General features: G+C 35.9%; 1 protein-coding gene across 2 annotated transcripts in view; it reads left to right on the top strand.

The window, feature by feature from the left end:
• Positions 1–13,377, top strand: part of LOC149578610 (uncharacterized) — a 153,090-nt gene that overhangs the window by 55,095 nt on the left and 84,618 nt on the right. Inside the window, exons 7-11 of one of the 2 annotated variants that reach the window (XM_089830179.1) lie at positions 290–398; positions 5,613–5,708; positions 5,889–5,951; positions 6,076–6,093; positions 6,251–6,310. In XM_089830179.1, coding sequence (XP_089686305.1) covers positions 290–398; positions 5,613–5,708; positions 5,889–5,951; positions 6,076–6,093; positions 6,251–6,310 — 346 coding nt within the window. The remainder of the gene's footprint in view (positions 1–289; positions 399–5,612; positions 5,709–5,888; positions 5,952–6,075; positions 6,094–6,250; positions 6,311–13,377) is intronic. The other variant, XM_089830182.1, reaches the window with a different exon arrangement.

Genomic DNA, 13,377 nt, shown 5'->3' with positions numbered 1-13,377 from the left:
CATTTGTCTTCCATTGTAGATTCTTAGTTTGTGAATATAGTAAAATTATCTTGTTAGTTTAGAAATGAACGTATTTTTTGTTCAAAATTAAAATTCACCTTGCAAATTCATTTGAAACCTGACAGTTATTGTTTGTAAATTGTAATTTATTATAATAATATTATTCTTGGCGAGTGCATGACAAATGTGTCCTGCAATTATTTTTATGAGTATTGCAGCTTGTGAAGATTTGTTATATCTCTTAACTTCTTAACTAGATATTTTAGTTATGATGCAATTTTTTGTGCAGGGTTTTAGTAGGGACTGGACGAGCTTGCTTCGAAACTCTAAGGCCATTGGCATATAGTCTTCTTGCAGAGTTAATTCATCATGTTCGGTTGGATCTTTCACTTTCTCAGGTTTTCTTCTTTTCCTCATTTTTAGTATTTGAGTAGTACCACTTTTATAATAGTATACTTTAGTGTTTTGTCAAATATTACTTTGTATCAATGTGATTTTGCTACCTTCTCCCTATTCACATATTATCTTTGTTCTAAGAAACATATGTAATAACATTTCCAGTTGATAACCATAAATTTTTTTTTTTCTTGTGCCATTTTCAATTACACCTTCCATGCTCATATTGAAAATCTTAAATTAAGATGTATTTTTATATTTAGTATGCTATGACGGGTTTAATGCTTACATTAGATGATTGTAAAGTTTAGGGTAATTGTGAAGGTCATTATCAAGTGCAACATTAATTTGGTATCAAAGTGATTTTGCTCTCCTCCAGCTCACAAGGGTCTTCTTTTTCATATTGTCTTATATATTGTTTAAAAAGGAATAGAATCCCCCTTCCTAAAGACTCAAACCTTGAAGAACCTTTGATAATTCTTTCATCTTTTCTGGTGAAGTGATGTTTTTCTTGTATTTTTTGTGAGAAATTACGTAATTGTGCTGACGTGCTGGCTGGTTATGCCATCTCTGGTTTTTTAACGAGATATGTTAAAACTATCTTGGATGCTTGGTTACCTCTTGTATGGTCCAGAGGTTGGTACATAATCCATTGGTGAACCCATATGCTGGTCTTTGTTATTTTGCATTTAACATCTTGTTTTACCTTCTGAACAAAAATGGTAATATAAACTATGTGAGTAGATGCACTATATTAATGAGTCTCGAAAGAAATCAACGCTTAGATAATACCAACTTTGTATTGAATATATGAGAATCATACTTGGAGTATTTCAATATTCTGTTAACTTGACGGCCGGGATTTTTTTATTATTCCTTGTTTTTGAGTATGTTCATGCTATGGTTTACCCTTCCTTTAAGCACTTTTCCCATAACCCTTTAAGAGGGAAGCTCGAAGTAAGTTTTAGATGCACGTTGAATCTTATTTGTATGAAACAGTCAGCTATGGCAATTTTGGGTATGTGCTTGAGAGTAGGTCAAAGAGCAGCAGAAGTAGTTCTTCTTTTTCCTGAGTATTCAGTATACTCAGATGATGTTTCATAAAACACAACAACATGATGGAATAAAATGGTTCCTCTTGAAATAGAGATAATTGTCTTCCAAGGGTCAAGAATTACACCAAGGCACTCAGTGAGGATATTAAGGATCATGCTGCACAACAACTCATCTGAGTGAATTTGCAGCTCCAACCATCGGAATGTGGTTTATCACTTGTTTCTTAAAGAAATAAAGAAGACTTAGAATGTGTAATGCCTTGCCCGAAGATCCTTCGAAACAAGGATAAATATAGACTAACACATTTTTATATGTTAAATTCGAACATAAATACAAGCTTGGAATAATCATATAAGTGATTGCAATGGAAGACAACTAACCAAACTACCAAAGATCTTCAAGCGTTCATCACTTACAACACATACATTACCAACTACATGAATTAAGCATACAAGATTCATTGCCAGATACAAGTAACAGTTGATACGGTTTTCATTTTAATCCCAAAACGCAAATTCCTAAATGATTGGAAACATACAAGTTTATTCCAATTAACAAGATGGGAGACCCTAAGGCAAAGTTCCCAAATACACTCGATATCCCATTTGTCAAGATCCAGGAAGATGCAGGACCCAAAAGGGTATCCAAAACTGCAATTCAAATTCCTGAGACATGAGCATAGGCGCCCACTATTTGGCGTAAGACAAAACAACATAGAGTCTCGTACGAGCCATGATTGGTTCTCGTACGAGAAAACACCACAAACCAGACGATTCCCTCCAAACTCGTACGAGACGCGTGCATCCTCGTACGAGCTGATATCAAGCCATATGGGGAAATGCATGTGTCGTATGGCAAATTACTTCATTGTATAACTTAATGCATCCTCACACGAAAGTAGGACATCCCAAAATACTAAAAAACACATGAAATTAAATAAAACCTCCACAATGGCAAGTACTAGATCCACATGAATCGAGTGAACACCCGAGACCATCACATAAAGATCAATAAGCCTAACACGCTAAATCACGAATTAAATTTTTCTACGCTAAGCTATAATAACAACATGATAAAGCAATAAGCATCAAGTAATACATGTGCATCAAGTATAGCATAAGCCCAAGGGATTCCATACATCAAGAGCATCTAACATGCTTTTCTACCAATAACATCTCTAATCCATGGCAGTGGTAATAAGACATAAAGTAAGTAATATGATACAATGTCGCATAACATGATATCAAATACATCAAAGGAAAAGCATAAATCACAAGGAACATAGTTCAGAAACCTGAAGGATCCAAGTGAACATCAAGCTTCGACCTCAAAGTTGGAAGAAGACTGTTTCTTTACACCGGTTCCCAACAATGGTATAGGTAGCTATGCCTCCGAACCATGTGGTACCCTCAAGCCCATGGCCACTATGTTGATGGAGATAGTGACCCAACCACAATCACATACGACAATCATCCATGGCTTATACACACGCCAATCGAAGTATGTTATCAACATCTATATGCTTATGAAGACGATGCAACACATCAGGTTACTGGTCACACCCACCATAGGATATCTAGGTAGGGACTCTTGTGGAGTGTAAGTCGATTGGTATCGGGAAGCCCAAGCTATCTATGGCATGGCTCGACTCCAACAGGAAGCCACATGTCGTGTCCTCGTACCAACTTCCACAGAAGACTGGTAACTGTATAAACACCACACCCTTGTACTGGCTCCCTCAAGACGCGTGGTAATCGTACAAGTGTTTACTTATCTTAAGTTTTGTTAGCCATTAGTTGATTTGGTTATCACTTATTAAAACCTCTTCACATTACCTTGTTGACTGCATTGAGTCATGGTATACGAGAGAAGCCACTGCACACGTCTACCCTACATATCCATGCAAATCACACAATGAGTGCCGTAGGCAATGCAAATTCCCAACCCAACACCAAAATGAACAATCACTCTACTGACCTATATCTGTGAGTTCAAGTCTCACAAGATCTCGACATATGCATGTGCATGTGCTCGTGTGTGGGCACAACCAACTTCATGAATATAATTTGGTAAAATTATGTCAAATATCAAATATTTGAATCACATAGTTGAAAAATCAAGTTTTCTTGGCACACGGATACAATATTTGACATGTATATAGGGACAAAGGAGTTTCCAACTACTATATCTTGAACAAATCAATTTTTTAGAAAGTATTATGTGAATATTACGGCCAATTAAATAAGGTTCATTATATGAACAATGAATTGCAATCAATATTTCTGATGTCATTCCCATTATTACCGCCCAAAGGAGACTTTTCTTCAGGTTGATGGACTTTAGGTCTTTTTGTACAATAAAAAATCTAGCATAATTAGCATGCAAGGTCAGTATTACATCACAATCTATTAATGGATTTGAAGTCTTGGGACTTTGCTTGCTTCCATTTGACAGCCTCATGAATGAATTGATTATAAATGTTTGTCTACAACATCTTGGCTACCTTTCTGTCTCTTCAAGAAAGAGCTGGAGCACTACACAGTATGGTAGTGTAACACTAGTATTGGGGTACGTCGAGACGATGAGACAAGTTTTCGGGATACGGGGAAAATGGACCTCATTTTTTGGGAGGACAGGGGGGTGGGGGACGGTGGCAATGGGGGATGGGGCAGGGAGGGGTGTTGTATAGTATACATATAGAACTTGAAATGCTAGTTATGAAATGATGTTTCAGTAGAACATACCAAATTAAAATACTTGAAGACAACAATATTGCACCATGAAGTAGAACCATTGAACATTCAACATAGTAACATATTGCATACCCAATAGTAACATTCAAAAATCAAAATTCAAATAGAAATTCAAGTACCCATCCCAGCAGGGACGTCTCGGGGATGGGTACTTTGAGGTTCTGGAGGGGTGTGCGAATCCCTGTCTTACACTGCAGTATAGTCAATATTTAAGCAAGATCTAGCATCCATTAATCAATGGTAGTAAAGTATTGATGCAAGTGTGGGAAAAAATCAAGAGGCTGCAGAAGACATTTTGGATAGCATTCTTCACAAAAGAAGTGCTGCAGGCTTGAAGGTCAATGTGAGGCCACTCTGATAAAAATCTGAGGCTAATATCTACTAGAAGGAACTTCCTGTAACTTTATTCTCCCAATTGCAGGAATTGGAAGTGTCCATTAAGACTCATGGGATGGATGGTGATAGTTGTGGGAGAAGTCCACAGGAGAGTAACAGGAATATTTATAGTAAATAGAACCTTCTAGCAGATGCATGGTAATACGTTAACTTTGGAGACGATATTTCACTTTCAGCATAGGAGATTTACCTTTTTAGTAGTTACGTTGAATAAAAAATTATTTTTGGATTATAGTTTATTATCAATCATATTTTCCCCCAACTCTATTTTATTGTGATGATGGATCACATTTTGATCCAAAATTTTGAAGCAAAAAACTCCAATACAATCAAATCTAGAAACAATATTTAACAGCAATATGGATTGTGTAAAGTTTATATCATGGAGTTATTTTGAATATTTTGAATGTTGTAAGTTTTTAATCACAGATGTAATATTTGTGGATTACAAGATTTTTGAGAGCAATTAATGAAAATGTAACAAGACTTTCTAAGACTATTATTGTCAGTGGCAATCAAATAATTTTTCTTTTATACAGTTCATATTTTATAGTTTGCTTTGGGGCAGGACAGTTTATTTTAGTTCTTTTTAAGCTTCATGTTGTATCCTAATTTTTAAACTATTTTTTGTCAGTTATTTTTCTTGCTACTTAATATTTCAATGTGCTTTTATTCCTTTCTATTATATTTGATGTAGCTTACATTTCCAAAAAGTTGTCATTGTTTAATAATATGTGTGATACTATGGAGTAGCTGACTTGTAGCATGCTCAGACCTATGGTATTCATATTGGGTCTAACCATTAGAGTTTCCTTATTTGAGTGCAAAGAACGAAGTATGCAGCTTTCTTTTTGTTTCCTCATGTGGTTGACTCAATGACTCTGTTTAGTTACCCTTTCCACTTTCCAATAAGCTATGTGGATCATATTATTTCCTTACTCATCTTAGCTGTCATATGCAAGCTTAAGTCTTTGTCTGGTTACGAACTAACATGTCTTTTGCGTGTTTCAGCTCTCACAAATTATATACTTGTTTTCAAGAAACATGCATGATTCATCTCTCCCACTTAGTGTGCAGACTACTTGTGCACGATTGATGCTTAATCTGGTATTGTCTTACACTTCAGTCATTTGTATTAGATTTTCACAGTAATAGCACCTTTGAAGAGGTCCCTTTGTGACATTAAAATATGTCTGTATCTTAAACAAAGAAGGCCTTTTTTTTCACATGTTATTTTAGTTTAAAATTACAACCATTAGTAGGCTGTTATGAATAAATGCACTGCAGGTTGAACCTATTTTTACCAGAGGCACTGATCCTGCCAGCAAGGAAGAAGGACGGGCCTTACTTGTAAGATTGTTAATTTAAAGCTTATATCTTGTAGAATATCAGTCGCTATTAAAGTATTTTCTTATTATATCTATGATTTCGTCCTTTTTAATTAATTTCTTCTTTAAATGTTTCTGACTGGCAGCTAGATCACTATTTTCTGGTAATGATTTTGATTCTATCAGTTTTTTAATTTTTAATGGAACTAGTAGTAACTACAAAGTAACTCATGGATAGCAACTAATTGTTAGTTGTATAACCGTGTATAAATGGGCACTGCATGTATACTAATTCCTACTTCGTTCAAATTTGTGAAATAGGGGCGTATATTGGATGCATTTGTGAGCAAGTTTGGTACAATCAAACATACTATTCCTCAGGTATATTCTGGTTATAGTGGTGCATGCAGCAGGGTATTTGGCTAATTCTTCAGGGAAATATAACGACAATGCTCAATGCAATGTAATTAGTGATATTGTTCAATAATCTTACATGTTACAGAATCAACAAATAGTTGTTTGAAAACAGGTCCATCCAGAATTAAGGGATGGAATTACAGGATCATTTTTATAACTGCATGACAGCTTGACAGTCATAATAAAATGTATAAAGATTACAAGCATTATCATATATCCATTATGAAATATAATATGATCCTACGAGAAAATCACTTTGTATGAAAAACAAGTTAGGCGTATGAACAGAAAAGAGGACCAAAATGAACCATAACACATAACAACTAGGAATTTTAAAATACTAACTATGTATTCCTCGGGGACTATATCTCAAAATAGGCCTCAGAACTGCTACATATGGTAGAACTCATCGTTCAACCTAGTATTTGTGTATAGTGTAAAGTTACAGTATGGACTTGCAGCCAGTGATTTAAGCCTTATTCTGTAAATTAAAGCTGCCATAATGAGATATGAAGAGAGGGGCTAGGATATGTGCCTCTAAGCTAAATGAATGACTAGAGTTTATCCGCTTTTCCATTGCCTTCTCTAAAAATATCATTAAATATGCATTTTTTGAATGATGTTATAAGGTTTAGGACTAAGGACAATAAAGGGTTCATTTTCCAATTTGACATATTTCCAATTTCTCAACTTTGAAACATCTGACAGTCTTCAAGCCTTCAGTCAGAGCCATAATTCCTGCAAAGTTCTTCCAAAATTGAAATTTAATTTAAACCAGCCCTCTTTTGGGGGGTTACCCAAATGCACTTTAACCTTTTTATTATGTTGTTTTGGCTGCATAACCCTACAATGGGTGGTAATTTAAGCCCTTGCCATCTTCCTCTCATTTTCTCATCCAAATAGGACATTTCGGCACCCTTCCCGGGATGACTAAGGATTTTGCTAGAAACAGTTTCTACAATATGCGTCTTAATTTTATTGGTAAGTTGCTCTTGTGACATATTCCAGTCTTTAAAAATACGCCTGTTTCTTTCTTTCCACAACTCCCATATCATGATAGAAGGGGTAATTGTCCAAAGCATACGAAAAATTCTATGTTTGTGAGTATTGGGCCAGAGATGAAAGAGACTCAGAATATCATTGGGGAGAGCTGTTACCCATCCTAACATTCCAGTTAACCATCTCCTCTTATTTTTTCTTCCCAAAAGGACATTTTGGCTTCCTTCTAGGGATGATTAAGGATTTTGCTATGAACAGTTTCTTCGATATGTGTCTTAATTTTATGGATAAGTTGCTCTTGTGACATCTTCCAGTCTTTAAAAATACGTCCGTTTCTTTCGTTCCACACTTCCTATATCATGATAGAAGGGGTAATTGTCCAAAGCATATGATAAATGCTATGTTTGTGAGTATTGGGCCAGAGATGAAAGAGACTCAGTATATCAATGGGGAGAGTGGTTGGCCATCCCAACTTTCCAGTTAACCATCTCCAACATTTGATAGAGTACCTGCGGTTCAGTAGGACATGATTTGCATTTTTATTCTCATTCTCACAAAGGGGGATACCTACTTGGCCCCTCGTAGCCCATCTTGGTAAACCTATCAGTAGTATCTTTTTTTATAGAGCTATCCATGAAAACATGCCTGCTTTTGGTAGGCAATTTATATCCGAGCATAGATTAAGAGGTAAGTCACTCTTCTGCCTCATTTGTTTTTCGATCCATATTCTATAGCCATCTTTAGAGTTATATTCTCCTGAATTAGAGCCACACTAACCATCCTATCATTCTACTTTCTTAACGTAATGCTTCTTGACCGCAGATCTCATTAAGCTTTTTCATTTCATCTTCCGGCATAGTATATTATCAAAGGAATTTTATTTCCAACCTAAAGTAACATCGTTATAAGGGGATTCAATTTAGTCCTTTACATATTTACCCCACTTAGATTGTAGGATTTTTTTTTTGCATTTATGAAATTGTGGAGTTTTTCCTGATTACTTCAAAGCCACCCCATGAGTTATTCCAGAAAAGAGCATCCTTCCCAACCCCAAGATTCCATGTCAATTTTCCATGATAAATTCCCTACAATCCATCATAAAGTTCCAAATTCTTGAACCTTTTGCTGGGGTCACAAGCCTAAACAATCTATAGGGTGTCAAGCCTTTGAGATATTTGAATGTTGAAATCTTGACCCACTTCAGGGTTGGGTTACCATGCATCCTCTATATAAATTTTGTACCTAAAGTCTTACTCTACTCTTTTGTGTTTTTAAAACCCAAAGCACATTCCACTTTTGGTTTACAAATGTTATCCCATCAGATCCTAGCCATCCTCTTTCTGTCTTCTGCACTTTGGCAGAAAAAAAACTGTAAGGTTTCTGTTAATCTCATGTCTTTTATTCATTGGTAAGTGTATGCATGATAGTTGGTAGATGGGAATTGTAGAGAGGATAACTTTAAGCATAGTTGCCTTCCCAACAGAGGACAACTATTTACATTTCCATGATTAACAGCTTATATAGTAAACTCAAAAGCTTCGAATACTTCACATAAGAAACACTAATCAACCTTACCATATGCTTTACTAATATCTATTTTGATTAGCATGCTTGGATTTTTGTTATGTAGGACAGAATGCATAGCTTCCGGGGCAATAATAATTCCATTGTAGATGGACATCCCAGAGGCAAATCCAATTTCTTCCTCACTAATGATACTAGGAAGGACTTTCTGGGTCCTATTTGCTAAAACTTCAGCCAAAATCTTGTAGATGGTATTACAAAGTGAAATTGATCTGAAATCATCAAAACTTTCAGCCTTGTCTTTTTTGAGAAGTATAGTTAAGCATGTATTGTTAATTTCTTTCAGGGACATCTGGGTTTTCTCACGCCTTCCAAGGCATCTATTATCTCAGTGCCAATGAAATGCCAACATTTATGAAAGAATAAGGCTGGAAAGCCGTCAGGGTCCAGTGCTTAATCTGGTTGCATTTGTTTAACAACTTGTTCAATTTCCTTCGTAGAGAATTTGGCAGTGAGCATCTTGATTTCTTCATCTGATATAAGTTTATGGATATTGTTAAGAGATACTTTTTTGGTGCTTTAGGTTATATCCCTCCCAGTTATTTAGGATCTTTTCAAAGTTTGTTACAGCCATCTCAACAAGGAGTCTTGAATCTTCAATCCTTTGTCTTAGTGATTCTATTCACATTTCTGCGAAATTCAGTACTTCTATGAAAAAAAATTGGTGTTTCTATCTCCAGCGTCCAGCCAAGTTTCTTGGATTTCTGGCATCAAAAAGTTACCTCTTTTGCTAGTATATCCTCATGTTTAGAGTTTAGCTATTTTTCTTTTAGGTACAGGATTTCATTCATGCTATTCTCAATAACTAATTTGTTAAGTTCTTCCAATTCTTCTTCCATTGTACTTTTTTCCCTCAAAAATATTACTAAAACAACTTCTGTCCCAAGTTAAGAGTATATTTGTAATAGTTTTCATTTTTTATGCCAGATAGAATCATTTAGATACTTTAGTTTCATTTCACCACTGTTCTATGAATTTTAGGGTATTCTCATCTTTGCCACATTTGTTCAAATTGAAAAGGAGTTCTTTTAGGTTTAGTATCTTCAATTATATTAAGTTGGATAGGGTAGTGATATGAACTTGACTGAGGTATTTCTTCCAGGAGGTTGTATGGAAATTCTGCCCAATTTCGTTTGAAGAGGATTCTGTCCAATTTTTCTGCAATGTTGCCGAATCCTTGTCATTTGTTATTCCATTTAAAACTGTCTTGGTCTGTTTTGACCTCTTGCATTCATTTGTAAACACAGAAGCACTAGCCAGATCACCTGTCTTTTTTTGTGGTTTAAGATGGTTTTGAAATCACTGCCAATAATATGGAATTGCTCAGATATAGTCTCTAGAAATTGCTCAACTTCCAACCAAATCCTCATTTTGTCAATATTTTGCGTGGGTTCATAAATGTTAAGTAGGGTGAGTTGTAGGTTGGATCTAATGCTTTTGATTAGTCTGCTCATCCAATTTCTGCAACATCTGTTTATGGAGAAGGAGACCCATCTTGGGTCCCACAATACTGCCAATCCACTGGAAGCTTCCTTTGCAGGACTTCCACAATTTCTCAAATTACCATCTTTCTATTAATTAAGTCCATTTTGTCTTTGTTAACTTTGTTTCTCTAATGAATACAATTTCAGGTTTGTTAATATATATGCAACGCTTTAGGGTCCACTGCTTGTTAGGGTCATTAAGGCCCCTAACATTCCATTATAAGATTTTCATTGTTCTCCTTCCCTGCATTCAGTAGTGATGTTATCTTGGGCCGATCACCAGACCATCATTTTCTCTTAGTTCATTGATTGATTTTCTGCCTGCTTTCTTTACATTCTTAGCACAATCCAGAGAACCTGTGTTCAATTCTTTCTGTGCTATGCCTAATGTAAGCTCTTTTGCATTTATATCCCAGTTGCATAATTTTGCAAACTCCTCCATAGACATCTCATGTGATCTCTCTTCTGCATTCATATCTCTGATTTTTTTTTGATGAGCCTTTCTTTCCCTTGTTTGCAGCATCCATGTGAGTCATGTCTACCACTGTGTTGTCAATTATTTCCTCCATGATGTTATTACAAAATTCCTTAATATATAATCCTCTAGTTTTGTCTCTAGATCCATTGTCCCAGCTGATCTTCCCTTCTAATCTGCATGGTGGCTGTTCTGGTGTATAAGTTTTGAGGTCAGAGCATTCTAAATCTGATTTGTCCATGGTAGTGGGGATTGTAAAATTCTGATTACTGGTGTCTATAGTATTCTTATCAACGAAAGGTTCCTTTTGATGGCCCCACTAAATTTCATGCTCAATAATAAAGTCTTCTACCATCTGCTCCACTGCCTTGTCAAAACCTTCATTGTGTAATCTCTTAACCTCTTCCTACATATTTTCCTTGTTCGTATTGGCCTCCCTGATGACAATTTTAGGGATGAAGTCAGGCATAATGAACTTTAAAGGTTAAGGGTTATTTCCTGCAGGACTAGCTTCCTGGAAACTAGACTGTTCATCATCTCTTGCGGCAAAATCATTACATTTTTCCATGATTTCCCCTTCCTCAAGCTTTGGTTTGGGAGGAAACATATGTTCATCAACACAACACACTTCATAGGGGGCTTCCTGTCTTTCCAGAGTTTTGCCCATTTTGCCTTGATCACCCCCGTCACATCTTCGGGCAGTTGTCTTCTTAATAGGGTCCAAGGTAGTTAGTTGCTGTGTGTTTATGAGAAAGCCACCCATTCAGTTATTAAAACTGATTGTTATATCAATAGAGGGTTTAAGAAAGATCCCATTCCTTTTGTTTTGTAACAGATTTCTGGGTTATCTAATTGAATTTGTCTATTTTCTTTCAGAGGGATTATATCTTTAATGCGTCCTGTATAGAGTTCTGGTTTGATCATATAAATGAATTGATTGGTTAATTATTTTATTAGAGGATTAATATATTCTGTTTATAATTCTGAGTAAACCAAAATCTTGACATCTGATGAGTCAACAAAGGATTTTTCCAATCCTGCAAAACCACTTAATAAGTCTCCAATTTCTCTTAGAATTCTACTATGTATAATTTCATCATGAAGATTAGGTATCCTTACCCATCTAGGAATTTTGGTATCCCCAAAATCCTTAGGATCAAAGTTGGGTTTCCAATTGAAGAATTTAATAGTCTAACCTCCAAAGAATATTTGATCTTGGAATAAAATATCATTCTTGAGCGGAACTTCTTTGTAGTCAATGAATATGAGATTTTCAGATAGGATACTAATACTTACCTGGTACGTTTGGGATTTTTTTTCAGCTGTTCGAACACCTCAATGGAAGACTCAATGCCGCACTATTTTGCAAAAATCCATGTTTCTTAAAGTGATTCCATAATCACTCTGGATAGATATTATTGATGACTGCTGCATTCATATTTTGCGATTTGGTGGGAAGTGGATACCTTCTATGAAAGATATCACCAGATGGTTTTGAAAACTCCTTTACAGATTGAGGGTTACACCAATTAGCCTTGGGCCTGCTTGTGGGGGGTTGAGAAGGTAGGGCAGCAGCAGGGCCATGAGAGGTGTTAGGGCATTTAGCCCAGATAGAATTCAAAATTGCACTTCTTCCTAATGGAATTTGTTTGCCCCAGATGCAAAATTTGGCACATAGCTGGAGATAAATCATAATCCCTTTGGTGCGTCCTTTGCTCTGCCATTCGTAATCCTATCTTTTGTAGCATTTCTTCTCCTCACCATTTGCCAACCATTCTCAATAGAGCCTCCATTATGTTCTGTGCCAGAGCCATGATTAAGGTCCCTTCACCTCCATTTCTGGTCTTTACTACCCATGGGAGATATGAGGTCAGAATTCCAACTTTTTTGAGGTGGGAATTTAGACGGAGGGTTATTTGGAACCTTAGTTTTGTAAAAAAGCCAAAGAAGCTTCATTCTTAGTGGAGCGTAAACTATATGATTGAGCCAATTTTCAGTTCTAATATGACTAGATCTCGGGTTACCTTTTTCGCTAACTGTCCAAGTGCGTTCTCCGCAGATGGAATGCCTTAAGTTTTCTTATGAGGTTATGGAGATCCCCAAAAGTGATTTCCAAACATTGAGAACTTAAGAAACCTAGATCCATTGAAAGTAAAGAGTCCATAATTCCAATCAGGATGATCATCGATACCTTCTAGGACAGGGAATTAATTACCATGTTTGTTCAAATGGGATTGGGGTCCTAAATTTTTTAACTAAATACACAAAATCGTGCAGGGGAGCTTGAAAAGATTTGACCAAATATTCAATTTTACCTTTTACCTCTTTGTCTTCTTTCCTAGGAGAAGAACTCTTGACTGACCTAGGGTTCAAGTGTATCAGTCATCTTTATTTAGGCCCTTTAAGCCAAAGATAATTTACAAGAGATCCCATTCTTGTTTCCTGCTTTGCCGTGTTGATTAGATTAAGTTTATTCCAAGTCTTAGTTT

Source organism: Cupressus sempervirens, chromosome 1 (genome assembly GCF_028749045.1).
Source record: "Cupressus sempervirens isolate cs-2001-9-10 chromosome 1, ASM2874904v1, whole genome shotgun sequence".
In the NCBI taxonomy this organism is placed as follows: domain Eukaryota; kingdom Viridiplantae; phylum Streptophyta; class Pinopsida; order Cupressales; family Cupressaceae; genus Cupressus; species Cupressus sempervirens.
Note: the sequence above shows the minus strand (reverse complement) of the source record. Positions and strands in the feature narration are given on the sequence as shown.